This window comes from Alexandromys fortis, unplaced genomic scaffold (assembly GCF_014885135.2).
Source record: "Alexandromys fortis isolate MF-2015 unplaced genomic scaffold, M_Fortis_MF-2015_v1.1 scaffold_28, whole genome shotgun sequence".
Lineage (NCBI taxonomy): Eukaryota > Metazoa > Chordata > Mammalia > Rodentia > Cricetidae > Alexandromys > Alexandromys fortis.
In genome coordinates, this window is record NW_026067901.1 from 14319066 (window position 1) to 14345190 (window position 26125).

General features: G+C 53.5%; 1 protein-coding gene and 1 long non-coding RNA gene across 9 annotated transcripts in view; one reads left to right on the top strand and one right to left on the bottom strand.

The window, feature by feature from the left end:
- The window catches only part of Scube1 (signal peptide, CUB domain and EGF like domain containing 1), a 118048-nt gene extending 92192 nt beyond the window's left edge, over nt 1-25856 (top strand). For 5 of the 8 annotated variants that reach the window (XM_050129734.1, XM_050129709.1, XM_050129719.1 and 2 more), the window contains 12 exons: nt 763-885; nt 7499-7618; nt 7897-8001; nt 8883-8999; nt 10274-10411; nt 12021-12224; nt 14063-14224; nt 15456-15623; nt 16528-16689; nt 18166-18363; nt 19737-19889; nt 21072-25856. In XM_050129734.1, the coding sequence (XP_049985691.1) occupies nt 763-885; nt 7499-7618; nt 7897-8001; nt 8883-8999; nt 10274-10411; nt 12021-12224; nt 14063-14224; nt 15456-15623; nt 16528-16689; nt 18166-18363; nt 19737-19889; nt 21072-21397 (1976 nt within the window). In that variant the 3' untranslated portion in view covers nt 21398-25856. Of the gene's footprint in view, nt 1-762; nt 886-7498; nt 7619-7896; nt 8002-8882; nt 9000-10273; nt 10412-12020; nt 12225-14062; nt 14225-15455; nt 15624-16527; nt 16690-18165; nt 18364-19736; nt 19890-20229; nt 20310-21071 lie in introns of all 8 variants that reach the window. The other 3 variants (XM_050129728.1, XM_050129735.1, XM_050129758.1) reach the window with 1 other exon arrangement.
- Nucleotides 12972-15448, bottom strand: LOC126493021 (uncharacterized). The gene is made up of 3 exons (XR_007589740.1): nt 14430-15448; nt 13500-13711; nt 12972-13154 (listed from the first exon to the last, which is right to left on the bottom strand). It is a non-coding gene; the product is annotated as an uncharacterized lncRNA (long non-coding RNA).
- Nucleotides 25857-26125: the final 269 nt, after the last annotated feature.

The window sequence follows — 26125 nt, forward strand, 5'->3', positions numbered from 1 at the left end:
GCAGGAAGACTTGAAGCAGTGTGCAGTACAGTGGGACAGAGGGCTCTGGCTGTGGAGGGAGTGTGGGATCCAGATAGCCCATAGGGAGGTGGTCCATGGCCTGAAACCTTGGGCCTGTGATGTAGGGTGGGAGCCAGGGATGGAGAGAAGATTCAAGAGCCATCAGCCCAGGGGAGGGGGAGCTCTTGCCTAGGACCCTGGATTCCATACTCTGCACCAAAGGAGCATAGGCTAAACCAAAGGGCCTCGGGCTAAACAAAGGTGTGGCTGATGAAGATGGGGGTGGGGCGGGGAACCACAGTCTCACTTCTTTCTCTGTGACCGTGAAGCTTGAGAGGGCCAGGTAATACCGGAAATGGGCGGAGTAGCCACTCTAGGCTGATGCTGTTGTGGAGGGACTGTCAAACACCAAGTGCCACCTCCCAGACTGACAGGAAGATACTGTGTGTGGCAATTGGGTGGCCTGCAGATGGAAGAGCTAGCCCTTGCCTAGAGGTGGCTTTAGGTCAGAGGAGGGGGTCTCAGGCTTTCAACCCTTTCACCCTGGTGCAGAAGGGGAAACTAAGGCAGGGAAAGAGCTGATGCTTTCCCTTCGGGAGATGAGACATTCGTGATTCCTGGGACCTGTCCCAGACTGCTCTGGGGACAGGAGCTTCCTGGTCTCGGATCCTGGGTGCCCTCTGCCCTCCCAGTGCCATGGGTGTGGACTGGGCTGGTGGTTCCCACCCCCTCCTGCCCTCACTCTCGTGCCTGTGTTTCCAGACATGGATGAGTGCAGCGTGAACAACGGCAGCTGCGAGCAGGGCTGTGTCAACACCAGGGGCAGCTACGAGTGTGTCTGCCCACCGGGAAGGAGGCTGCATTGGAACCGGAAGGACTGTGTGGGTGAGTGGGGAGGGGCCACCTGCTGGCCCTGCCCTCTGTATGGAGGGGGAGGGGATAATGCAAGAGACAGTGACTACATAAGTAGGGGACTCCTTGGGTCCTCCTGGGTTAGTGGGCAGGAATCTCTTGTCAGTGGGGTTGGCTAATGGGAAACAGGGCTTGTTGATGAGGGGCACATTGGCGACCAGGCAAGCATAGTGTCAGCCAGGGACACAGAACAAGGGCCCTGAGATGGGGAGATGGACCACAGAGCAGGAGATCTGGGAGTCTGTGTAGCCAATGCTTTGGGCCTGGGACTCTCCTGGAAGCTGAAAGAGGTAGATGGATGGTCCTGCCTCCATCAGGTCCTCTGGTCCTTCTGAGGAAGTTCCAGGGAGTACACTGGCTTGACTCCTGTTATTGCAATGGCAGCACCAGGCCTGCAAATCCTACCCCTAAACCCCACCCAGTGGCCAGCCCCTCACAGCACTGCCTCCTTGACAGCCCTGGTTTCCTATGCCCTCTCTGCAAAGGCTCTGTCCTCTCTAGCCGCATTCCAGTGACTCATATTCATTGGTCCAGCAAATAAAAGATCAACTGAGCCCCCACAGGACCAGGGAGCAGGTCTGGGAATGCCATATGCCTGTCCTCCTGGAACTCACTCTCCAAGTTGCTGCCCTGACATGCTCTGTAGTCCTAGGCAACTTATAAAGGCGGTTGCTAGGCATAGTGACCTGTGAAATCCCAGTTATTCCAGAGGCTGAGGCAGGGAGACCAAAAAGTCAACACCTGCCTGGCAACAGAGTGAGTCCAAGGTCAGCTGAGTGAATTCCATGAGTTCAGACAATTCTGTGAGATCCAATGTCAAAATTGAAGTAAAAAGAGGGTTGGGGATATACTTCAGTGGTAGAACACCTGCCTAGCACACATGAGAGCCTAGATTTAGCTTCTATTAACGAAAACACTGAAACTTCAGAAACTCTCTCCCAAGAGCCCCCCATCAAGACTTCATTCACTTAAGAATCAAAGCCCCGGTCCATCCTCGTCCCTTTTTATTCTGTTGTTTTAACACAGGGTCTCATTATGTAGGCCTGGCTGTCCTAGAACTCACTATATAGGCCAGACTGTGTCGGACTCATAGAATCCTCCTGCCTCTGTCTCCTAAGTTCTGGGGTTACAGGCGTGCTCCAGCATGCCCAGCCAGAGTGCAGCTGTTAGAATAGCCATCGGACCTCCCACCCACCCTCCCTGCATTTGCTCCATGCCAACCCTGCACCCACTCTCCCAGAACCAAGGATGCCTGAAGTGTCGGGGCTTGTCCAGTCTCCACTGAATGTTGTGGCATAGGTGGAGGGCTGTCTTAGTCACTATTCTCTCACTGCAAAGAGACACCATGACCAAGGCAGTTCTTGGGGACTTGCTTAGAGCAGGTTTAGCCCATTGTCACCATGGTGGGGAGCATGGCAGCATGCAGACGGGTGCTAGAGCTACATCTGATGCACAGGCAGACAGCTCAGGCCTGGCACGGGCTTCTGAAACCTCAAAGCCTACCCCCAGTGACACGCTTCCTCCAGAAAGTTTACACCTACTCAACAAGGCCACACCTCCTAATCCTTATAATCCTTTCAAATAGCACCACTCCCTGTGACTAAGCATTCCATGAGGCTGTGGGAACTATTTGTATTCAAATCACCAGAAGGTCTGGCTGCCTTGGGGGCCTGGCTATCACTGTTGGGGGGCTGTCATTGGTCTGAGTGCTGTGGCGGTGAATGACAAGTTTTACTACCTTCTCCTTTAAGTCACCTGAGACACTGAATGTTCTAGACTCTGGGCATGGGCTGACTGAGACAGACAAGTATAACTGAGGGTATTAGTGGAAGGTGCTGGAAGGCTTCCTGTGTCCATGAGCTAGATGCTAGACCCACAGATAGCCAGATTGCTCTGCCGTCGGGGACTGTGATGGCAGCGCGCCAGCCTGCTGAGCTCCCTGCTGTCCCACTCCGTTTTTTGCACAGGCTGCAGTTTTCACTGTCATCCATTTGTGTTGCAGAGCTGAGAATGGAACCCAGGGTCTCCTGCACGCTAGTACTACCACTGTAGCTACACCCCAGTAGCTGAGGTTGGCCTTGAACTCCTAATCCCCGTTTCTACTTCCCAAATGCTAGGATTACACACCCCACCCAGGACAAACTTTTGGTGAGCACTCTGGGTTGCCTGGTCCCCATGGATGGCCTGTCTAATCCCATGATCTGTTTCGCCCATTATTATTATTACACCCCTCAAAAGGACAGTGTCCCTCCAGTTCCTAGGAGAGCACAGGTCACTGCGAGTGTTGGAGTGGAATATCCTAAAATTGAAAAGATCTCAGAGCCCCCACTGAGCTGTCAGCCTGGTCCTAGTGCTATCAACCAGACAGCTTTTCCTGAGCCATGTGACCCTTCTCAGTGGTGCTAGTCTGGAAAAGAGGGGGTTGATAGCCACAGGTGGCTGGAAGGGATCCCTAAAGCTGTCTTTCAATGATAGGGCCTTTCCCTCTTTGACCACAAAGAACATGCCTTGTGGTTTTCAAACTGGCAATAGATGGAGATCTGATTATAGAATTCAGATAGTGGCTATCCCAGGAAAGGTGAGGCACGGGTGGGTTGCCATGCATGACAGGTTAAGTCAGAAGGGTTGATCCAGAAATCCAAATGGTGGGAAAACCATCATGAGAAAACAGAAGGACATCCGAGTGTGGTAATACACACTTGTCATCTCAGAGCTTGGGAGGTGGAGACAGGAGGATTGGGAGTTCGAGATTCTCCTTAGCCACATGGCAAGTCTGAGGCCAGACAGGGGTATACGAGACCTGTCATTTGAAGATAGGTTGTCGTTTGAAGAAGATTGAAGTAGGGCTAGAGAGATGGGTCAGAGGTTAGGAGCAATTGGCTGTTCTTCCAGAGGTCCCCAGTTCAATTCCTAGCAACTACATTGTAGCTCACAGCCATCTATAATGAGATCTGGCTCCCTCTTCTGGCCTGTAGGCTTCATGCAGGCAGAACACTATACATAATATATCTTAAGAAGAAAAAGACTAGTGCGTGAACACGCTCCACGGGGCACATGGAGCTAGGCAGTGTCTGACATCTAGGTGGGTTTCTTCCGTGGCCTTTGCTAAGCTGTGTGACGTCAGCCGTCTGCTCGGAATCCTAGGAGGTCAGTTTCTGTGCATTGTGCAGAACCTCAGCTAAGGCTTCTCCAGGGTGGTCTTACAGCCTGGAAAATTCACTTCTAGTCTTCCAGGGCAGCAAGGATAATGAAGACAGTGGCATTCATTCCTAAGCACTTCATGACAAATTCCTCCAATAAAATGAGTCTTTTATTACTTGAGGAGGGCTTCAGCGTGCCACAAGTGTGAAGACAGAATGTCCTGTTCTGGCTCCTGTGAGTGCAAAGATCCTTTTCAGCAGGACTGCTTCAGCTCATCTAGAAAACCACTCTTCCTGTATGTGTTCCTACCCACCGGGGTGGGGGGTGGAGCCTAAAGCTCAGTTCCAATCTCTTTATATCTGCTTGGGGCTCTTAGCTCCAGCACAGTGAGGGTTGCTGGGACACAGGAAAAGCTTCCTGGTTGTGAGATGGTCCCATAGGGTGAGTTCTCAAGAAGGTGTTAGCAGATATCCGTGTGGGGGAGGGGCACCTGGGGGACAGCCTGGTTCACCAGATAGCATCCTCCGGACTCTCACTATCAGACCGCTGTTGGGCACCATATCTGTGGTGGCGCACGGGATGGGGATCTCGGCTGTCTGTGCTAGTGGAGGCCCTGACCTTAATACTCAGGTCAGAGCAGCCTGCTGAGAGGGGGGAGCTGGGGAAAGCACTTCCTGTGACTTCTGACTCCTATGTTGAGGGTCTCAGGGTTCAGCTGTGACCATGAAAGTGCTCAGTTTTCTTAGCACTCCAGAGTTGCTCGTGACTCCACAGGCTCCGCCATGGCTCCCTAAACACTTACCAGGTTGTCTGTAGCGACAGTACAGGTTTGAGACAGGCTTGACTCAACTGGATAATTTCTGCATGTTCCGGCTGATGGCATCTCTCTAGGGTTTGCTCTTCCTTTTCTGCCAATAGCTGCATTGAGACGTAGCTCCCATGCCATGCACGGAATTCACCCATGCAGATCGGCAGATAGTTCAGTGGGGTTTTATTACATCTGATGAGTTCCGTGAACCACGACATGACTCACCCATGTGGAAGCCCAAGCAGGCCATCACGTGCCTTCCTCTGTCTCTCACCGAGTCAGCTTGCCAACTATCTCATCTCTGCCTCCAGTACTGGGTTACAAGCCTGTGCTTTCACACCCAGCTTCTTCTCTGTGCCTTCTAGGAATCCGACTCAGGTCCTCCTACTTCTGGGGCAAGGACTTTATCAGCTGAGCCATCCCCCAGCCCTGGACAAAAATTTTTGAAAAGTATTTATTTTATGTGAAAGGGTGTTTTGTCTGCATGCATGTCTATGTGAAGGTGTCGAGTGTCCTGGAACTGGAGTTACAGTTGTGAGCCGCCATATGGGTGCTGGGAATTGAAACCAGGTCCTCTGGAAGAGCAATCAGTGCTCTTAACCACTGAGCCATCTTTCCAGCGCCATAAACACATGATTTTCATGGAATTCTGTATAATGAAGTACAGAGCTCAGCACCAAGGAAACAAGGGATTATTAAGAAAGAAGTCAGAAGGGGCTGGAGACCGAGCTCAGCATTTGAGGGCATTGCTGCTCTTCCAGAGGACCCAAGATCGGTTCCAGCACCTCCATGGTAGCTCACAGCCATCTGGAACTCCAGTTCAAGGGAATCCAACATCCTCATTTCGCCTTTATGGGCACCAGGCACACACCTGGGTACACAGGCATGCATACAGCAAAAACACCCATACACATAAAATTTTTAAAAAGAATGAAAACAAAATTTTAAAAAGCTGAGCTGGTAGCTCAGCTCAGAGGCAGAGACTGAACTAGCATGCGTGAGGCCCTAGGTTTAAGTCTGGATCAGGAGAACGGGATGACTGCAGGAGCTGGTGGATGCTCTAGGGAGGGCACTGCCGAAGGAAGCACCGGCCACTCAGCGTCTCGTACAGGAAGCCCAGCAGTGACCTCTGTGAGGGAGAGTTGTGTTTCAGGCTTGCTCACTGAGCAAAGCCACGCGCTGATCCTCAGAGGAGTGTGAGAGGGATTTGTTTCAGGTGGTGTTAGGTTTGGACTAGAGTCTAAGTGTGACTCGTGCCAGCTGCGAGGGGGTGTGGCTTGATAGAGCCTTGTGATCTGGCCACTGGAGTGACTTCCCTGAGCCTGGGCTTCCCCTAAGACTGACTCCGAGTATATGGCATGCTGCTGCTCTGACCCAGAACCAACCATCATTTCTTACTAATCAGATTCTCTCTCCTCCCTCTCTCTGGTATATGGACATATCTGAATAATGTGTACATGTGTGTGTGCACGTGCATATGCAGGTATATCCATGTGGGTGTGGCAGCCAGAAGCCTACATAAGGTTCTACATTGGGTGTCTCCAGGTGTCTTTCTCTCTTGCCCTCCACCTTATTCTTTTAGGGCGCGGTCTCTCACTGCACCTCTGACTCATCGATTCCGCTAGGCTGGCTGATCAAGGAGCTGCAGGGACGCCCCCCGCCCCGTCTCTGCTATCACCCCTAATGCCACTCATCCCCCCCCCCCACTCAGGCATGAGCTACCACACCTGCTTGTATGTGCAGGGGAACTCTAACACTCCTCAAGCTTGCAGAAAAGAAAGCACTTTACCGACTGAGCTGTCTCCCTAGTCGCTTTCCCTAGGATGCTTTCAGTCTTTGTTTATTTGTCTATTTATTTGTTTTGTTTTTGTTTTTCAAGACAGGGTCTCTCTGTGTAACCATCCTGGCTGTCTTGGAACTCACTTTGTAGACCAGGCTGGCCTCTGCCTCCCGAGTGCTGGGATTAAAGGCGTGCGCCACCACCACCCAGCTTATTTATTTATTTTTATGTGCATTTATATTTGGCCCGCATGTATGTCTGTGTGAGGGTGTCAGACCCACTGGAACTTGAGTTACAGTGTGAGCTGCCATGTGGATGCTGGGAATCGAACCCAGGTCCTCTGGAAGAGGAGCCAATGCTCTTTGTTGCTGAACTATCTCTCCAGCCTGATGTTTTCAATCTTCTAACAATAACCATGGGAGACGATCAAAGAACTGCTTTGAGCATCTTCAAGTGCCTCCTGGATGGAGACGCTGCCCCTCCCTGTACCCTGAAGTTGGTCCCTGCCCAAATGTCCTCTGATCCAGGATAGACCCAGGCACCTGCTCTGAGGACACACCTAAATGATGCTTTCATTGTCATCTGGTGCATTTTTTAGAAAAGGGTGGGGGGACTGCCAGGGAAGAATTCTCCTTTCCTCAAATACAAGACCAAGATTGTAGGGGGACAGAATAAGCTGACTGTCAGCGGCCAGCACCCCACACTACCAAATAGACCTGCATCTTCCTATTTCCAGTCTGCTACAGTCTGGCCCTGTGAGGGGGTTAGGAGGCTGACCTGACCCACGTTCAAGGCCCCTACTAGCACCCAGAGGTCCTCTGAGCTCGCTCAAGTCCTCTTTGTCTCTCTTTCCTCAGAGACGAGTGGATGCCTGTCTCGGTCCAAGGCCTCTGCCCAGGCGCAGCTGTCCTGCGGCAAGGTGGGTGGCGTGGAGAACTGCTTCCTGTCCTGCCTGGGCCACAGTCTCTTCATGCCAGGTAACCCCTGGCCCTCTGGGTTGGGATGGGTCAGTGTGTTGCTTCCTGGGGTGCACACCTGCTTGCTACTGCTCAGCAGGACAGAGCCCAATGCGGGGCTCCCAGTCACAGAGCTGTCCCAGACAGCTAGCTGCCGGGCACTCTGTGGGCCTGGGCAGCCTCCACAGGAGCCAGTGTTGATCTTCAGTTCATTCAGCAACCCCTTAGAGACCTCAAGAATCTGGGACCCTAGGACAGAGGTACACCCTAGCCAACCTTCCCCACTGACCTCTCCACAGACTCAGAAAACAGCTACATCCTGAGCTGCGGTGTCCCAGGTCTCCAGGGCAAGGCGCTGCCGAAACGCAACGGCACCAGCTCCAGTGCAGGGCCCAGCTGCTCAGGTAACCTTGGGCCTGTCCACACCACACAGGCCAAAATGATCATTTCATCTTTCATCCAGTGCATGATTTAGGAAAGGGTAGGGGATCACCCAGGGAAACGTTTTCCATTCTGGGCCTAGCCCACAGCCGGGGAGCCACAAGAGGCCTTTCTGACTGAGGTCACAGTAGTAGAGTGATTTAGTAACTACAAAATGTTGTGATCCCACGGCCCCTGTTACTGCCGTTGTTTGAGACAGGGTCTCATATGGAGCCCAGGCTGGCCCCCAAAAAGCAATGTAGCAAAGGATAGCCTTAAACTTAGCCGACAGAGCGGCCCTTGGACATTGTGCTCAAGAGGCGCTCAGAGTCCCTGCCTCTCAGAACCAAGCCTGCTTCCAGTACAGCAAAGAATGCTGGGATGCTGTGCCTAACACATCCAGGAGGGTTCATGAGCTTTCGGGGTCACAGGACTCTGGTCCATGGAGCTGGGGTCTGCTCTGGAGAGGTCTATGGTTCTAGGTGTCCTGGGATTTGAAGCCCTCGCCCCTCCTTGTGCTTCTCTGTCCTCTCTCCTAAAAGCACAGCCATGTGTGTCTGTGACTGTAGTCACGAAGGAGGTGAGCAGTGTTCTTTCCCCCATTGGGGGAAGACTTCTCCCAGGCCCCTGGCCTTGAGTTGGACCCCACCAGCACCTGTTTCAGGCCTTACAGGGAGAAAAAAGTGGGGCAGGGAAGGTTCCTCCAGCCAGGAGGGCTGCCGGGGCAGCATGGCCCACCCACCAAGCCCTACCCACCAAGCCCCACCCAGCTCCAGAAGGACCCATCCTCTGGCAGCCCCCGTCCCCCACTACCTCCTTGCCCACAGGAGAGGCCGCCACCTGGGGGAATTTTGGCTTTCCCCAGATGCCCCCACCACCCCCATCAGGCAGAAGGCCCGCTTCAAGATCAGAGATGCCAAGTGCCATCTCCGGCCCCGCAGCCAGGAGCGAGCCAAGGACACCCTGAGGCACCCCCTTCTGGGTAAGTGGACCATCTTCCTCCTGCTTACTGGGGAGCAGAGGTGAAGTCCCCAGCCATGCTGGTTGGGGTTGCCAAGTATAGGCTCCTGTCTGTCCTCCACCAGGGCCCCTTAGTCCTCTGAGTCATGCCCGGCCTGCAGTAAGCAAAGGTCATGAGAGGGAAACATGGGTACTGAAGCACCTAGAAGGTCACTGTCACAGCCTCACAGAGGAGTACGTCACACACACACACACACACACACACACACACACACACACACACACACATTCTCTGTGGCCTGGTGGAGCCCTGACAGAAGAGCTTTCAGGTGTTGGGTGGGAGAAAACCATTGACAATGCAGTAAGAGGCCAAAGAAGGAAATCCCCATCTCTGGTCCCTGGAGATCCTCCCACAGACCTGCGAAAGAGAGCCCGCAAGAGGCTTTACCTGGGGTGGAGGGTCCCTTGGCCAGACTCTCAGCAGGTGCTGAGTAGACACATGGCCTCCTCGGTAAGTATTATGGGATACCTCCATGTGTGATGATAAGTCATTCATGCTGGGCCTGAGACTTCAACCCCCAGTGCCTGTGAGACCCTGAGCAGCTCTGGTCTTCTGCAACCTCGGTGTCCCCATCTGTTCCATGGCCTCCTGGATGCGGAGGGACCTTTCCCATGGGAGTTTGCATGTGGGGTCAGGAAGGACCCTCCTTCCAACACAGATCACCTTTGCTACAGTGCACCAGCCTTTTTCTTTGGGGCCACCAACCAGCTCCCAAATCATGACACAGAGACTTATTAATTATGAATGTTCGGCCTAGCTTAGACTTGTTTTTGGCTAGCTTTTTTTTTTTTTAACTTAAATTAACCTGTTTTTCTTTTCTACGTTTTGCCTCAGGGCTTTTTACCTTTTCTTTCTGTATTCCTACTTTTCCTGCTTCTTCCACATCTGCCTGCCTGGCGATCCAGGCATGTCCCTTTCTCTCGGTCCCCTATCTTCTTCTCTGGTTCTTCCCTAGTCTAGAGTTCTCCTCCTATTTATTCTCTCTGCCTGCCAGCCCTGCCTATCCCTCTCCTGCTTTGCTAGCTTTTGACCGTTCAATTTTTTATTAGACCAATCAGGTGCCTTAGGCAGGCAAGGTGAAACAAATGTAATACATCTTTACCTCCTTAACAAAGGCAGCAGCAACAAATGTAACACACCTTCACATAAAGGAATATTCCACCGCAGAAACAAGTGTAACACATCTTTGCCTAGTTACGATTCCACAACACGATAGTGTGCCCTTCTCTGTTCAGATAACTGCCACGTGACTTTTGTGACCCTCAAGTGTGACTCCTCCAAGAAGAGGCGCCGAGGCCGCAAGTCCCCATCCAAGGAGGTGTCCCATATCACGGCCGAGTTTGAAGTAGAGATGAAGATGGACGAGGCCTCAGGTGGGTGACGTGTTCTTGGGGGCTGGGAGTCTCAGGTGGGTGACGTGTTCTTGGGGGCTGGGAGTCTGTTAGACCTAAGACTGAGTGAGCCCAACGGAAGTAGGAACTCACAGGGAATTGCTACACACTGTGGGCCAAGCCCTGTAGCCCCCAGTGCAGGAGGCAACTCAGGGTAACACTTGGAGCACAGCTAAGGGGCAGAGACAGCACGAGAACCCCAACTCTATGTCCCTACTGGGACAGGAAGGACAGGACGGAGCCTCCCCAAAGTGTCTGAGCCAGGCCCTCTTCCCAGCCACAGGGGGAGGGGGAGGGCGGGAGGACACTGAAGGGAGGCTTGTAATACAGGCTGTGCTTCATACAAGCAATTCTTCTTAGCTATACCGGCAGGTGATGGGTCAGTTGTTTGCTTTTTTATTATTTTATTTTTGGTCCTTTTGAGACAGGTTCTTGCTGTTATGCAGCCTTTGCTGTCCTAGAACTCTATGTAAACTGGACTAGACTCAAACACACAGAGATCCTCGATCCTCCTGCCTCAGACTCCCGAGAGCTGGGATTAAAGGCGTGCACCACCGTGCGGCGCCTGCCCTGAAAACCTTCTAAAGCAAATTGAAATCAAAATTAATCTAATAGAAGTGGCAAGGAATGGGGTTCAAGGAGAGGAACAGAGTAGGTAAAGGCACCGAGGTCAGAGAGAAGAGGCCGTACCCAGGAAGAGGTGAGGAAGAGGGGCAGAGGCAAACAGGAAGCAGAGAGAGACAGAGAGGGACCCACGAGGATCTGCCTCCATGGCCTATTACATTACCACCTAATGTTTCCAGAACTTCTCCATCTAGCACTGCCAGCAAGGGACACACCTTTAGTGCAGGAATCTTTATGGAGGGGGGGGGGTGCTGGTGTACATGGTGGGGGGAGGGGAATCAACATGTGAAGGCAAAAGATCAATATACAATTTTTTTTTGAGACCAGGTCTCACTATTTAGCCCTTGCTGGCCTAGAACTTGCTATGTAGACCAGGCTAGCTTGAAACTCACAAAGAGCCTCTGCTTCCTGAGCCCTAGGATTAAAGGGGAGTGGCCACACCTGACGGTCTCTCACTGAACACTGGGTGCCTTGTCTCGATAGGTTAGCTGGCCAAAGAGCTCTGGACATTCACCTGTCTATCTACCCCAGGGCTGGGGTTACACATCACTTGGTTTTTATGTGGGTACGAGGGATCGGGGGATTGGAACTCAGGACCTCATGATTGCATGCCAGCAAGCACTTTACCAACTGAGCCATCTTCCCAGTCCTGGAGGACACTTTATATCTAGCCTGTCAGAACTGGACACTACCCTGGGGACAGTAGCAATCCTCGAGAATGGGCAAAGGCCTTACTCAGACTCAGAACTGCTTTGTAGCCTTGGCTAGGCCATGTATCTTAGACCCTCAATCTCAGTTTCTGTCAGACACCTCTAAAGCTCCCCACCCCCCACCGACCCAGTTCTGTTGTGAGACTGTACTGAGCTGTGAAACTCAGCACAGGGACTGGTTTGGGGGAGCTCTCAGCAAAGAATGCAGCCACTAGCAGGTTATAGTTACTGTCGCTGGGTCCCTTCCTCCCCTGCAGACACCTGTGAAGCAGACTGCATGCGGAAGCGGACCGAGCAGAGCCTGCAGGCCGCCATCAAGACTCTGCGGAAGTCCATCAGCCGCCACCAGTTCTATATCCAGATCTCGGGCACTGAGTACGAAGTGGCCCAGCGGCCAGCCAAGACACTGGAGGGGCCAGGGACGTGTGGCACAGGCCAAATACTACAGGATGGCAAGTGTGGTGAGTCCCCCTGCTCGTGGCCCCAGACACTGACTCCTGACACTGGTAACTTAGGAAACAGCAGTGGGCATACAGGGAAAACAGACATCAGCAGGGACGGAGGGAATGGTCTGCCAAGGAGGAGAGTGTAGGACTTGCTGTTACTGCCATTTGGAGAAGGCATCCTCTCTTCTGGTGCTGGGCCAGGCATGTGATCCTCACTGTAGCCCTGGAAGAGGGAACAGGACAGCAAAGTCGAGGAGGTGAGGCATGAGTCCTGCAGTGTGGTGCAGGAGAAGGAGGTGTGTGAGCTGAGGACCCAGGAGGCTGAGCCAGGGCTGAGCAGCACAGTTGCCTCCTGGCCCCTTGAGGAGAGAAGCTGGAGAAAGTAACCACAGCCAGACCCAGGCAGTCTCCCGTAGGAATGGCCTGGAAGAGGGGACAGATTCAGGGCCAGCACAAGGCTTGGGTGGTGGCGGAGTCCTAGTCCTCCTGGGCATGATGGAAAGTGTGCAGGTAACTGTACGCAGAGATGAAGCGGAAAGGACAGGGCCGTGCAGCCACAGACGCAACTCTAAGTCCCACATACCCTAGGTGAGTGAGCCTTACTGTGGACTCCCTGTCTCCTTGATGCTGAATGCAAGGAGCTCATGCAAGGAAGGCTAAATGTGGGATGGAGAGGCCTGGAGAGGAGAGGGGTATTTAGAGAGGGATGTCATGGGGCGGGGGTTCCAAGGATGTGGCCACTCAAGCTGGTACTTGCCCACTGATCCAGGAAGTCGAGGAAGAGGGGACTGAAGGGCATGCAGAGACTTCCCACTCTGCTCCCAGGAAGGTGCTGAACAGGCCTGGAGAACCATCAGGGGCCACACACAAAGAACATGATCTTCACATGTGCATGGGTTCCGTGAGGGGCAGTGAGGGGCTCAGTGACAACATCCTCTTCTTTATCTGGAAATCATTTCCGGTTTTCAGAACCCTAGTCGCACTAAACAAAATATGAGTATATTCCAGCTAGGGACACTGTATAGCATCTGTTCCCTGCGCATGCTCACTCTCTCTTGCTCTCTCGCTCACTCTCTCTTATGTCTGTATGTCTCTGTATGTGTGTGTATGTCTGTATGTGTCATATGATGTCTCTGTGTGTGTGTGCATGTCTGTATGTGTCATGTGTCTGTGCACGTGAGTACATATCTGTCAGTTTATGTCTGTGTGTGTGAGATGAAAATGCAGTCCATACTCATGCATCCAACCTGGCGACTTTCCCCAGCCTCCCCTTTACATGTCTGTACTCACCTCCGGCAGTGATGAGCATGGCTCCCTTTACCCTTAGCCTCTTTCCTTATGAGTGTCTTCGGTGGCCCTCAGCAGCCCAGCATCCTGGCTCTCCGCTGCCCTGCATCTCTGCGGTACTCTACAATAATCTGCTCACCACCAGACTCTCTCACCCAGGCCTTCTACTGGTCCCCAGGTTCTGCACTGCGTTGTGTCTTTGGGTCCCAGCTCACCTATACAGGCAGGAAAGGAAGAGGTGGCCTGGGATAGGAGGACCTGATATAGACATCTGGGGGACAGATATATTTTGTAAAAGACCAAAAAGTCAGGCTGAGGGTAGGATGTATGTCAGAGAGACACAGAAGTCCTGCTGGAGCCCAGAGACCAGCTGTGATGAAGCACTGTGCAAACCACTGTAAGAAGGAGCAGCAGGGTCCAGCCTATAGGGTCCTCAGAGATGGCTACCACCTGGGTGGTGCTCCCTGCTCTTCCGGATAGGCCCTTAAAGCCCCAGGGATAAGGTTGTGTTCTAACTGCACACAGGGATTGGCCCCTGACCATTGTCCTTCACTCGGTCTCTACAGTGTCCTGTGCACCTGGCACCTACTTCAGCGGTGAGCTGGGCCAGTGTGTGCCGTGCGTGTCGGGAACCTACCAGGACATGGAGGGCCAGCTCAGCTGCACGCCATGCCCCAGCAGTGAAGGGCTGGGCCTGGCTGGTGCCCGCAATGTATCCGAATGTGGAGGCAAGTGTGGCCCGCCTGGAAGGGGAGGGCTAAGTGGGGATAGGTTCCGGGCAGGGCCCACCATCCCCTCATGAGGCTCCCAGAGAAAAAGCCAATGCCATGTACAATCGTAAACTGTGGTCTTGTTTGAAACTCTCCCCTTTCCAAAGCCACACAGTTTGCATAGTCAGCACGCACAAGAAAGGCCTCACGGTGTACAACTTACAGTCATGGACGGACCGAGGTGTGGCTTGTGAAGGAACACCCAAATGCTTATGTAGCACCGCAAGGTCTGCAATCCACTCAAGCAGGCATCTTTAGCCATAACTCCTCTGCGCAGAGAACGTAACGTGTTGTTTGCCCTGTTGATGTCTGAGAAGCCAGTTTTCAGTTTTCACCAGGGGCAGTTGTATTAGCATACAGCCCTCCCCCCCATTTACTGCCCACTCAGCCCCCTCCGCAACAGAGTCCCTGTTGGCATCTCCTGCCGAGCCACGCCAGACTCACTCTAGAAGAACCAAGGGCTCAGCCCTGGAAAAGCATATTGCCCAGGAGGGTGGGCAAGCAGAGCCCTGGAAGAGTGCAGACCCCTGTGGCTGCAGCTACTTCCTGATCCTCTGGGCCCTAGGAATGTGGTCCCCAGGAAATGGTGGCTAGCAAAGCACATGGTAGCCATGGGAGGGGAAAATCTCCACTTGGATATGTGCTGAGAATCTTGGGACCTGGGTCAAGAGGACCTTAAACCCACTCCATATTGGAACACCTGTGCCCACATTGCAGGAATACTGAGCTCGGCATGGCATTCCTGTGGTCCCTCTTTGTCCTGGTCAGGGCCTTGGTTCTCAGATAACCACCCCCACCCCAGTTCTGGCCTGTCATACTGACAGATCCTGACAGATAAGACAGCATCAGTCTAGAGCCCTAGGCCATTCTTTCTGTGAATACCTGAGACCTGCCCCTGGGAAGCTGGGGCATGAACCCCCAAATACACCTCCTCCTCTGTATTCCAGCTTGGCAGCGAGACCCCTTGCTCCTTAGCTGCAGCCAGTGCTGCTAGTGAGGGAAGAACAGTCAGGCTGGCAAGGCCACACAGCAAACTGTCAGCCTCAAGACCCAGATCCTAGTGCCTCCAACCCAAGTTGCCCATTTTTCGTTCCCACCCACCCTGGAGTACCTTTTCCAGGGAGGGCAGAGTCAGCCTCTCATAGCCACAGCATCCTCCCCTACCTGAGCTGTGACCTCTGACTTCCAGGCCAGTGTTCTCCAGGCTACTACTCAGTGGATGGTTTCAAGCCCTGCCAGGCCTGCCCTGTGGGCACATACCAGCCCGAGCCTGGGCGTACCGGCTGCTTCCCCTGTGGAGGAGGGCTTCTCACCAAGCACACGGGGACTGCCTCCTTCCAGGACTGTGAGGCCAAAGGTAAGGGGCCAGCTACTCGGGGACACATTCCCTGACACTACAAAGGCAAACCCCAAAGTCAGAAGAGGGGGTCTCAAGACTCCAGTAAGGGACATGGGTGACCAAAACCACGTCACATACCACAAAGAGACAGTGTCTAGACTCAAGACTGTTGAGCACCGGGAGTGTCAAAAGTAGGAATACCAGCACCTTGAAGGAATAGGTAGGCTGCTTAAAGGGGAGGTAGAGGACGATGACAGGAAAAGAGGATGATGGGAGAAAAGAAGAGGGTATAGGCCAGGCAGCGTAGCAGAGGGGCCCCACAAGAGCAGGAATAGCAGCCTCAGCCACCCTTTGGGCTTCCCCTCCCCTCTGCATCCAGATCATCCCATCCTCACCCACTGACCCTCCCCCGTCTATTCCCCTACCCTGCTGGCCCTCTGTGACCCTGTGCCTCCAGCCAAGTCCAGGTGGCTGGACCCTCAGTGTCACAGAGCCTGCCATGGGCAGAGGGTCTCCTGACACCCAGGCTGCCCCGTGTCCTCTCCCACGCAGTTCCAGGAGCAGAACTCTGCACTTCACCCTTAGCTCCATGGCCCGTTTGTTTTGTGGAAATGTCCGGTGTAGCTCTCCACTTCCCTCCCTTCCTGTCCTGACCCCCTCCAGTCATACTGTCTCCCCCATTGCACCCCTCAAGTAAGTTTGGCCCTTACATTGTTACTGCATGCTGGAGTCCCACACATCCTTGGTATGGACAACCCCAACCCAAGCTCTTCCTCGCCCTCGCCATGAGGTATATAACTTGGCCTCACTTATCCCATAATGGTGAGGAAAATCAGAGAGGTCATTTGGTGAGGAGGGTCTTGAGAGCACATAAGTTCTCCCACCCTTGCCCATCAGCACCCCTCCCCCCTGTCCCCTGCAGTGCACTGTTCCCCCGGCCACTACTATAATACCACCACCCACCGGTGCATCCGCTGCCCTGTGGGCACCTATCAGCCCGAGTTTGGCCAGAACCACTGTATCACCTGTCCGGGCAACACCAGCACTGATTTTGATGGGTCCACCAATGTCACCCACTGCAAAAGTAAGTGTCATTCCTAGTGGGAGGGGAGCTGGGAATGCGGAGTAATGAGTGGGCAGGGGACAAGTGGGACCTCTGTGAGAGGAGACCGCTGGTCCCTGGCAAAGAGGGGCGGTCCACGCTCTGCCCACTCTACAGGAAATGTGATTGCATCACAGATCATAATTCCCCATGCATGCTTATCCCTACCTGAGTCTTAACTCAGGCCAGACCCCACTCTAGTTTCTGGGTACCCAGAGAGAAAGCAGATTCTGTGCCTGCAGGTGGCAAGCTGTGGGCAGCTACCAAAGCCTGCAACTATACAAGGCACGCATCACCTAAGCCACCACCTGGCACCATACAGATACTCGAAAGCAATAGAAAGCAGGGAACTGAGCATGGACCAATGTGGAAGGGATGGGGGAGGGCCTGATAGGCCTTGTGGGTAGCTGTGGGTAGCTGAGAGACTTGGGTTCCAAAGGAAAACATGAACAGACAGTTTGGCCTTTGCCTACCAGCCCCCAGCTCTTGGCATATCAGTCTTTGGGTATAACAGGATGCTAAATTAGGACTTTTACTCCATTTCTGAGAGCTTTTGTTGCTGTTGTTCTTAGTTGGGGTTTTTGTTGTTAATTGTTTTGAGGGTCTCTCTGTGCAGGGTCTTTTTTTTTTTTTTTTTTTTTTTTTTTTTTTTTTTCTTTTGTGGCTTTTTTTTTTTTTTTTTTTTTTTTTTTTTTTTTTCTTTTGTGGCTTTTTTTTTTTTTTTTTTTTTTTTTTTTGGTTTTTCGAGAGAGGGTTTCTCTGTGGTTTTGGAGCCTGTCCTGGAACTAGCTCTTGTAGACCAGGCTGGTCTCGAACTCACAGAGATCCACCTGCCTCTGCTTCCCAAGTGCTGGGATTAAAGGTGTGCGCCACCACTGCCCGGCTGTGCAGGGTCTTTCTGTGTAACCCTATCTGACCTATAACTAGCTGTGCAGACTAGGCTGGCCTTGAACTCACAAAGATCTACCTGCCTCTGCTTTCTGAGTGCTGAGATTAAAGGCTTGTGCCATGATGCCTGGATATTCCTCAGAGTTTGTAGTTTTCATACGTCCCCAATAAGTTCCTAGTTCCTCCCCTGGCTGCTGGTCACATCTGGAGCCACCCAGAAGCCTTTCACCTTTCACACCTGAGACACAGCTGGGACGTGAGGCTGACTGGGAGCAGGCAGCCTACAGAATACTGAGGGTAGTTAAAAAAAAAAAAGACACAAAGGCACAGAGTGGCTTGTGCCATGTGAGGGAGGCCCATAAGAAAGGAAAGCCTGGGCTGAGTGTCAGAGAATCCAATAGTATAGCTGAGGCCCTGCCCTCTGGTCCAAGCACGCCCTCTGGTCCAAGCACCCCCTCTGTGAGTCAGCACAAGACCTGATTGGCTGGCACGGGAGCACCTCTATTGCCTTTGAGGGCTAGAACGCCCATGTAGCCAGCCTGACAAGTCCCTTGACCGTGGTACCCACAGACCAGCACTGTGGTGGCGAGCTTGGTGACTACACAGGCTATATCGAGTCCCCCAACTACCCTGGAGACTACCCAGCCAATGCCGAGTGTGTGTGGCACATCGCGCCTCCCCCCAAGCGCAGGATCCTCATCGTGGTCCCTGAGATCTTCCTACCCATCGAGGATGAATGTGGCGATGTCCTGGTCATGAGGAAGAGTGGTATGTTCTGTGCTTGGGACTGGGACAGTAAGACCAGACAGGCCCATATGCCCATGCCCTACTCCAGATTGGGTCAGCTCTACCTGGTGGGAGGGAGACCTCAGAAAGCAGGTGGCTCCAAGGTCCCCTTGAGGTAGAACAGAAGCCCACCTGAGCCAGGCCACAGAATTCTAGGGAAAGGTCGTGAAGGCTTGGGGCAATCTAGACCTAGTCAATTCTGGTCTCAACCTTGCTATTAGCCAGTCTCTTCCAGCTGTCCAGCCAGCTGCAGTGCCCACCCCCCCCTTGGTATCGCCATACCTCCAATGAGATCCTGGGACTTCCCTCCTATTCCATAGGCTTCTGACCTCCCTCAGGGGCTTAGAGGAGCCAAGGGTCATCCAGACATACTTAGAGATGCCCGGGCTAGCCCTAGCTATGTACTCTGCAAGGTGAGGGAAGATGGGAAGGGATAAACAGAGCAGACCTTTAGCTGGGGTAGAGAAAGTGCATGCCCACAGGCCACCATGGTGAGAAAACCCGGGAAGGGACTGAGCACCCTGCAGGGACCCAACTCTGTCCTCAGCATCCTATCCAGAAACTTCCCTGCCACTGCATGGTGAGCACCCTTAGGACTGAACTAAACTCAGAATGTTCAAGGAGAAGGTCAGAGACCCAAACAGGCCTGAAATTACACTACTGGCCTAGAGCTAGACCATCTGTGGACAGAAAGATGGGTGGGAGGAACAGGGGGTGGCTTTGCCATAGGTCCTGTGTGGCTCTGTTACCTTGCACATATACTACTTGCTGATTGGCTGATAGGCCAGAAAGCCCCAGTGTGCAAATGGAGGGTTGCAGCCAGAAGGAGTGAGGGGCCTGCATAGCTGGTCAGAGCCCAGCCTGGAACTCCTTCCTCCATCCATTCCCATTCACTAGCTTCTGACCACCAACTCTCCCTTGAGCATCAGGGAGGCAGCCCAGAGTTTACCCTTGTCACTCAGCCCCAGGTGCGAGGACTTTCTAAACCTGAGCTTCGGGTGGCTTTGGTCCATGCTGACTTCGGTCTCCTGCACCTGCTTGAGCTGGTCTCCTGTCTGTCATGGAGGAGCCATGAGCCTGAGGGAGACAGAGAGACTGTAACGGGGGTTTCAAATGAGTAACAGGAACGTGGCAGGAGGCAAGAAGCACGGGGAGACTTTATGGGCAGGGTGTGGAAACAGGCCTCAGAAGGTTGAGGCAAGCAGATCACAGTGAAAGGCAGGGCAGGGCAGAGGAACAAAGGAGCCGGGTGTTCAAGCGTGAGAGGTTGGCATGGGGGGCGGGGTGTGAGTGGCCTGAGGCAGCGGGCTGTATGTAGACTGGAAGCAGCATTGCAAAGGCCTGCATCCTTGCAGCCTCTCCCACGTCGGTCACCACCTATGAAACCTGCCAGACCTATGAGCGGCCCATCGCCTTTACCTCCCGCTCCCGCAAACTCTGGATCCAGTTCAAATCCAACGAAGCCAACAGCGGCAAAGGCTTTCAAGTGCCCTATGTCACCTATGATGGTAAGGCACCCCTGTCTTGTCTCAGCCTACTCTGCGCCAGCCGAGGCCTGGCTTGGGGACTCAGAAATGAGTTGTACATCCCTGTCTCTGACAATGTCTGTGGGCGTCACAGAAGGTCCTGCCCCACCTTCAGGGTTTGCAAGGTTAAATAGGGACAGCTAAGCCACCAGGAGGACAAAGCAGGTAGAGGGGACCCCAGAAGCAAAGGCCAAGAGGCAGCGCTACATCCAGCCACCACCAGCTATCCAAGGCGGGTCCAGGGCGCTGGGGAGGGCAGAGGAGGGAGGTGCAAGGTCTCAAGCCCCCCCCACCTTCCCTCTCCCTGCTGGCCGGCTCCCAGAGGACTACCAGCAGCTAATTGAAGACATCGTGCGCGATGGGCGCTTGTACGCCTCGGAGAACCATCAGGAGATTCTGAAAGTAAGTTTTTCGGAAGGAGATCCCTGTGATTCTGTGAGAATGGTTGGGGTCATGCCTGTCCTTGCCCTGACTCCTGTCCCCTGGAGAAGGGATGAGAGGAGAGTGTTGGGTCAAGGGCCCTGATATAGGACTGGATCTGAATGTCTGCCACCAACCCCCACATCCCCCCCCACCCACACACACACACACACAGTCCACGAGGTTTGAGACAGGCTAGCTGCCAGGTAGATGGGGACCAGGACCTAGTGAAGAGCTTTGGCTGAAGCCCTCGGTCTCAGCCTCCTGTCTGTGAAATGTGGGTGGTTCTACAGACAGTGTCTTAAAGTCAGTGGAGCCAACCCACTGCCATTGGGCTTAGACTCTTCCTTCTCACCCTGCCTACGGCCTTGAGAAACAGGGCACTATGTCACAGAGTGCAAACTGTGACTGTGTCCCCCCCCACACACACACACAGAGGCACTAGCCCAGTGAATGGAACCAGTCCTAGATGGGCTTGGCGGGCCCTGGCTCAACCTCTTCATGGTAGTTCCCTCAGCCTAGGACCTGAGACCAGGAATGGGGCCACAGAGCCCCGCCCACCCCCACTCAGCTGTCACTATGCCCTCTATTCCACCAGGTGGCGCTGGGGTGCAGTGACAGTTTGATAGGCACAAGGTTGACCCCCTGCTCTCAAGCTCCTCGTTCCTCCTGGAGCTGCCATTTAGGCAGAAACCAGATGCCCCTGCCTGCCCTCTGTCTCACAGCGTCCCCCACGTCTTGCAGGACAAGAAGCTGATCAAGGCCCTCTTCGACGTATTGGCACACCCACAAAACTACTTCAAATACACAGCCCAGGAATCCAAGGAGATGTTCCCTCGGTCCTTCATCAAACTGCTACGTTCCAAAGTGTCTCGGTTCCTGCGGCCCTACAAATAGCCAGCCAGCTGTCCTGCTTGGGGATAGTGGGAACCAAGGAGGAGGGGAGTGCGCCTTCCCTCTACAGCAGGAGCTGGAAGGAGGCTCCGAGGGCCTCCAGGTTGCCTTGGGAAACCCATGACACCTGCCTCTGGCAAAGCCATCCAGCCTGTACCAGTCCGTGGGAGGCCTAAACCCAGCCCAGACCCCTCGGGTGGGTCTGCCACTCCTACATGGAAACACAGCTTCACGAAGCCTTCACCCACCCTTTGCCTCTATTTCCCAGGACACCTAGAGCATTCTCTCCTGAACCACCCCAGTGGGCCTACCTGGGCCAGGACACGCTGTCCCCACCATGTGGGGAACAGGACTACTGTGCCCTTAGCCTGATGAGAAAGAGGAAGGTGGCCAACTCCCTGCAGGCTCTGGAAAGCCTGGGCCATTTGTCACCCACACAGGGCCGGGCCGGGCCAGGAGGAGTGGAGGTCCCATCTGGGAGGTGGTTGATAAGCAGGTGCCAGCGCCTGCCAAGTCACTACACCCTGCCGACTCCTCCAGCCGTAGACACAGGACACCAAGCCAGGTCATGGGGCTCAGGGGACTCTGTGAGAGATGGAAAGGTCCTCCCGGAGAGGAATCCATGGGCTTATGCTTCGCCTTAATAGAACATCTAATGAAGTTCTATTTATATATATATAAATATTAAATATATATATGTCTCTGTGTGGGCGGGTACTTTAGAAGTGTTCTCCAGCAGCTGTAATAGTAACCACTGTTGCTATTTAATCACTGGCCTCCCCCAGTGATTAAGCACCCCCCCCAGCACTAGCCACCTCTGTGTGGGGGAGACCAAGCGGCCCCCTCCCTCTGGCCTGGGGAGAACACAGACGTGCTCGAACATGCTGTTGAATGTGACTTCTTGGGGGTTGGATTAGGTGTTGTGGTGAAGCATTGACTTGGGGTTGGGTGGGGAGGCTTCACAAGCAACATCACTCCCTCAGAAGAGCAAAAAGCAGCTGCCGCCCTCCCCCTCACTGGCTCTCACTGCCTGCCCAGTGCCTGCAGGTCATCAGATACAAGGCCTTCCTCAGGGATTTGCAGGCTGCGTTCAGAGAGCAGTCCCCACGCCCTAATGCAACAGGTGGAGAAAGCCAGGCCCAGAGAGAGGAGGCCCCTGAGGCAGAGGCTACTGGGAGCCTACCGATGCTTCTCGGTCTCTGAAAGAGGGGAGCTCCTGTGTGGCCAAGCTGAATGACATCCCACTGGCTGGGGAGTCACCTCATCACGGAGATCTTACCTGTGCCTCAGACTGTTTGCTGCCGGCTGTCAGAATCGCATAGAAACTGGTCTGTGTTTTTACCAGTTAACAGATGTTATAGCTTGGAGGAACATGGGAGAATCTCAAAATGAACTCCAAGGTTTCCTGGTCCCCATCCCACCCTGGTGACGTAAGCGAAAACACACGTGGCTCGCTGAAGACTGAAGGTGTGTGCGCAGGTGGTGTGTGGGGCAGGTGAGCCAGGCCCGGAGAACCACGGCTTGATGACAGGACACAGCAAACACATCTGAGCTTCCTTGGAACTCGGGGACAAGGTACTGCCACCACATGCAGAGGAGATCAGCAGCGGCCATCACTGCACTTGGTGGAAGGTCAGGGCTGGGGCCTCCTGCCTTTCTCCAGTCCACAGTCCCCGCAGCCCAGCTGCACCGGGGAGAAGCTTCCTGTCTTCCTGTTGGGCCGCTGATCATCCCCAGAGAAACCAGCATCCCCCAGGACAAACGAGGCAACACTTACCCTCTCCAGGAACATGAAGCAAACGGGGACACACATGAAGGAGACACACTAGGAGGGAATTGTGGGAAACAGCTCAAAAAAAATGATGATTCTCAAGAAGTTCTCCACGGTTGTCTGTCATCTACAAACTGGAGAACCGGGAATACTGGCAGTATTCAAACCAGAGATGCCGGGAACTGGGGTGGCCAGTCTGAAGCCCCAAGCCAGGAGCGCTAGGTTGGCTGGCTGTCCCAGGTCCAATAAATCTGCCCTCCCTCCAATTTTGCTCCCCACCCACACTGGTCTACCGAAGGAAGCCACCAGCTTAGTGAGGAAGGGGCTTTTCTCTAACTCCTGATTCATATGCCAGTAATCTTTCCCAGGATCCACCATTACTGCCCTGCCACACCATAAGAAGCATTTGGGGGTTCAACCCTGCCCAACTAAGGTGACATATCCCCTTAGCCAACCCACTTAAGGGCTTTGGGTTTAGTCTTAAATCTTCTCAAAACCCAGAAAACATTAGCAATCTCAGGTTCTCCTAAGTCCTGCCTACAATTCCTAAGAGACTTTTAGCAATTGTCACCTCTGTGCCCATCAACACATCTGGCTATCTCCTCTCTCCAGAATGCCCCCCCCCACTGTGGCCACATCATGTCCAGTGTCCCCTGAGTAGGAGCAGGTACAGTACAAGCCAGGTCCCTCACTCTCATGTCAAGCCCTTAATTTTGTAGCTCGCATCCCCCAAAAAATAGCCCCCAAAAGCCCTGGCACCTGCCAAAGACAGAGAGGGCCTGTGTGTCTCTCCAGTTTAATTTGTGCTTGGCCCCACCCCTGGTAGAGCTATGCACCCGAGGCAACCTAAAGACCTCTATGGAGGTGAGAGGAAAACCAAGTTGTCCCCTGGGTTCCAGATCTCAGCCACCATGTGAGATCTGGAACTGGAGGCATCCCAGCAGGACACCCCAAAAGCCTTCCTGACTTGTGTTCCTTGCACCTCCCGGCACTTAGCTTGGCAGTACCCACCTGAGGAAGGAGAACAACCTGTCCTGAGGGTCAGTGGCCAGCCAAGCCCTCCACTCGTGGGTGGCAACAGCAGGGCACATTCTTTGCCACTCAGAATGGGCCTTTTGATTGTCTGAGTCACTTGTACTGGTTCCAGGGCGTCTAGGCTGTGGCTACACCATCCTTCTCACCCTGGCTCCCTCCCCAATTCTCAGGCAGCACACCACATATCACGGTGGCTAATGGTGGTGACTGCTTTCCCAAACTCTGGCTCCTCCAGGGCAGTCTTCCCAAGGTCCTTCCTCACTTAGTGGTCACAGATACCCAGGAGCCCAGCCCAAGATAGAGACCTGGACCGCCTTTCCCCTCCTGACATCTTTTAGTTTGGAACACACAGATGAAATAGAACCAAAATGCAAGCCCCAAATCCTGATTCAAGAGCTTTACTAGGGAGCCCGCTCACCCGCCTCTGCCATCTACAAAAAGAGGCCCCGGCCAGCCAGGCGTGGTGTGAACCCTAAACTGATACATGGAGCTAAATATCTCCCAGAGCCTCCTCTCCTCCTACCCCTCAGCACAAAAATAAGGGCCTAAAATGAGCTGGGTCTTTCGGCAGACATCTACTGGGTACTTACTGTGTGCCAGACTTCTAGAAAGATTGACTGGGGAACAGTATGACACAACCTACCCAGGACAGCAGCCTTGCCCCATGCCTGCTCGTCTGCCACATGGCCTGGAGGACGGACAGGAGGGCCAGTGCTTTCTTCTTGCCCTGGGACTAGTCTGGAGAGTGTAACTGACCTGGCTAGCATTGTACAGCTTGCTTCACCAAAGGTGCACAGCAGTAGCCAAGCCCTGCTGTTCAAGCCCGCAGTGCCCAGCTGATGCCATTTGAACTGAGGCTGAATGACTTGCGAGCGAAAACAGCTGTCAAACACAGAAGCAGCGCAGATAGCGCCTCTCCAGGGCACGACAGCACCGGGTGGGCTTCGACCTGCTTGACCTGTCACAACTTTTGTCAAGGTACCCGTTTGGGGGACTCTTCAGGGTCCAGGTGATGTGGTATAGCTTGTGCTCTCCCCCAGCACCCTATTTAGACAGTGGGTGTTTTGCTGGCTGCACCCTCCCCAGCCTGCACCCAGCCATATCAACACAAAGGCCCAGATGGAAGCCCTGAAAGCCTGAACTCTTATGACTCAACAGGGAGCAACAGAGGCCGGGGAAATTCACAGTTCTTCAGCCAGACACTAAGCTGAACTCTCTCTGCCCAGGGGCCCCAGCCCTGTGACAAGGGTGGGGCAGAACCCGTGGTTCATGGCTGGGCATTTGACTCAGAGAGACCAAAGTGCCCTAAGTGAGCAGTGAGAAGCTAGAAGAGCCAGTGTTGGCTCTGGTGACGCCCGTCCTTCTTTACACACACTCGGAGAAAGGATGAACTTGGCTTCTCTTGGGTAGCAGGCAGGGTCCTCACCATCCAGACCTGACCTGTCATCACCACCCACAATGCCTGCACTGACCCTCGGCCCTGCACAGGAGAGAGGCCCGATGCATGTCAGCACTTACAGGGGAAGCAGCCGGGCTTTCAAACAGATCTGTCAGAAAATTCAGAGCCAAGTGCACCCAGAAGCTATCCACACTGCTCTAGAGACGGATACCCTCCTGCACCCCAGCCTTTGTCCTGGCCTACCAAACATATGCAGTCTGTCCAGGCTCTGCGTAGCAGCCCTGAGGCGCACTGACCAATATCCATGTAACCGCGTTTGCCTTCAGCTGCCTCAGATAGTCAAAGCCTTTCTCTATCATGTTTCCCCCATGCATGTAATTAAACACTTGTGGGAATCACTTTAATAATAAACAGGAAATGAGCCTAAGTATTGTCCGTTTCTCATTTTCTTTAGAGTTATGACTGAGAGTATGGGAAAGGCCACTGCAACCCACAAAAAAAAAAAAAAAGAAAAAGAAAAAAGAAAAAAAAGCAAGCAAGAAATGAGGGCCATGAAATTTTCAAGCTCCTGCCTTCAGACTCCATTCCAGAAACAAGTTCCAGAAGAATCTATGTCTAGTCTTGTGATGGGAAAGAATTTAATTGTTTTTGTAAAGATTTTTAGTTTGAATTGTGTGTGTGATGTGTGTGTGTGATGTG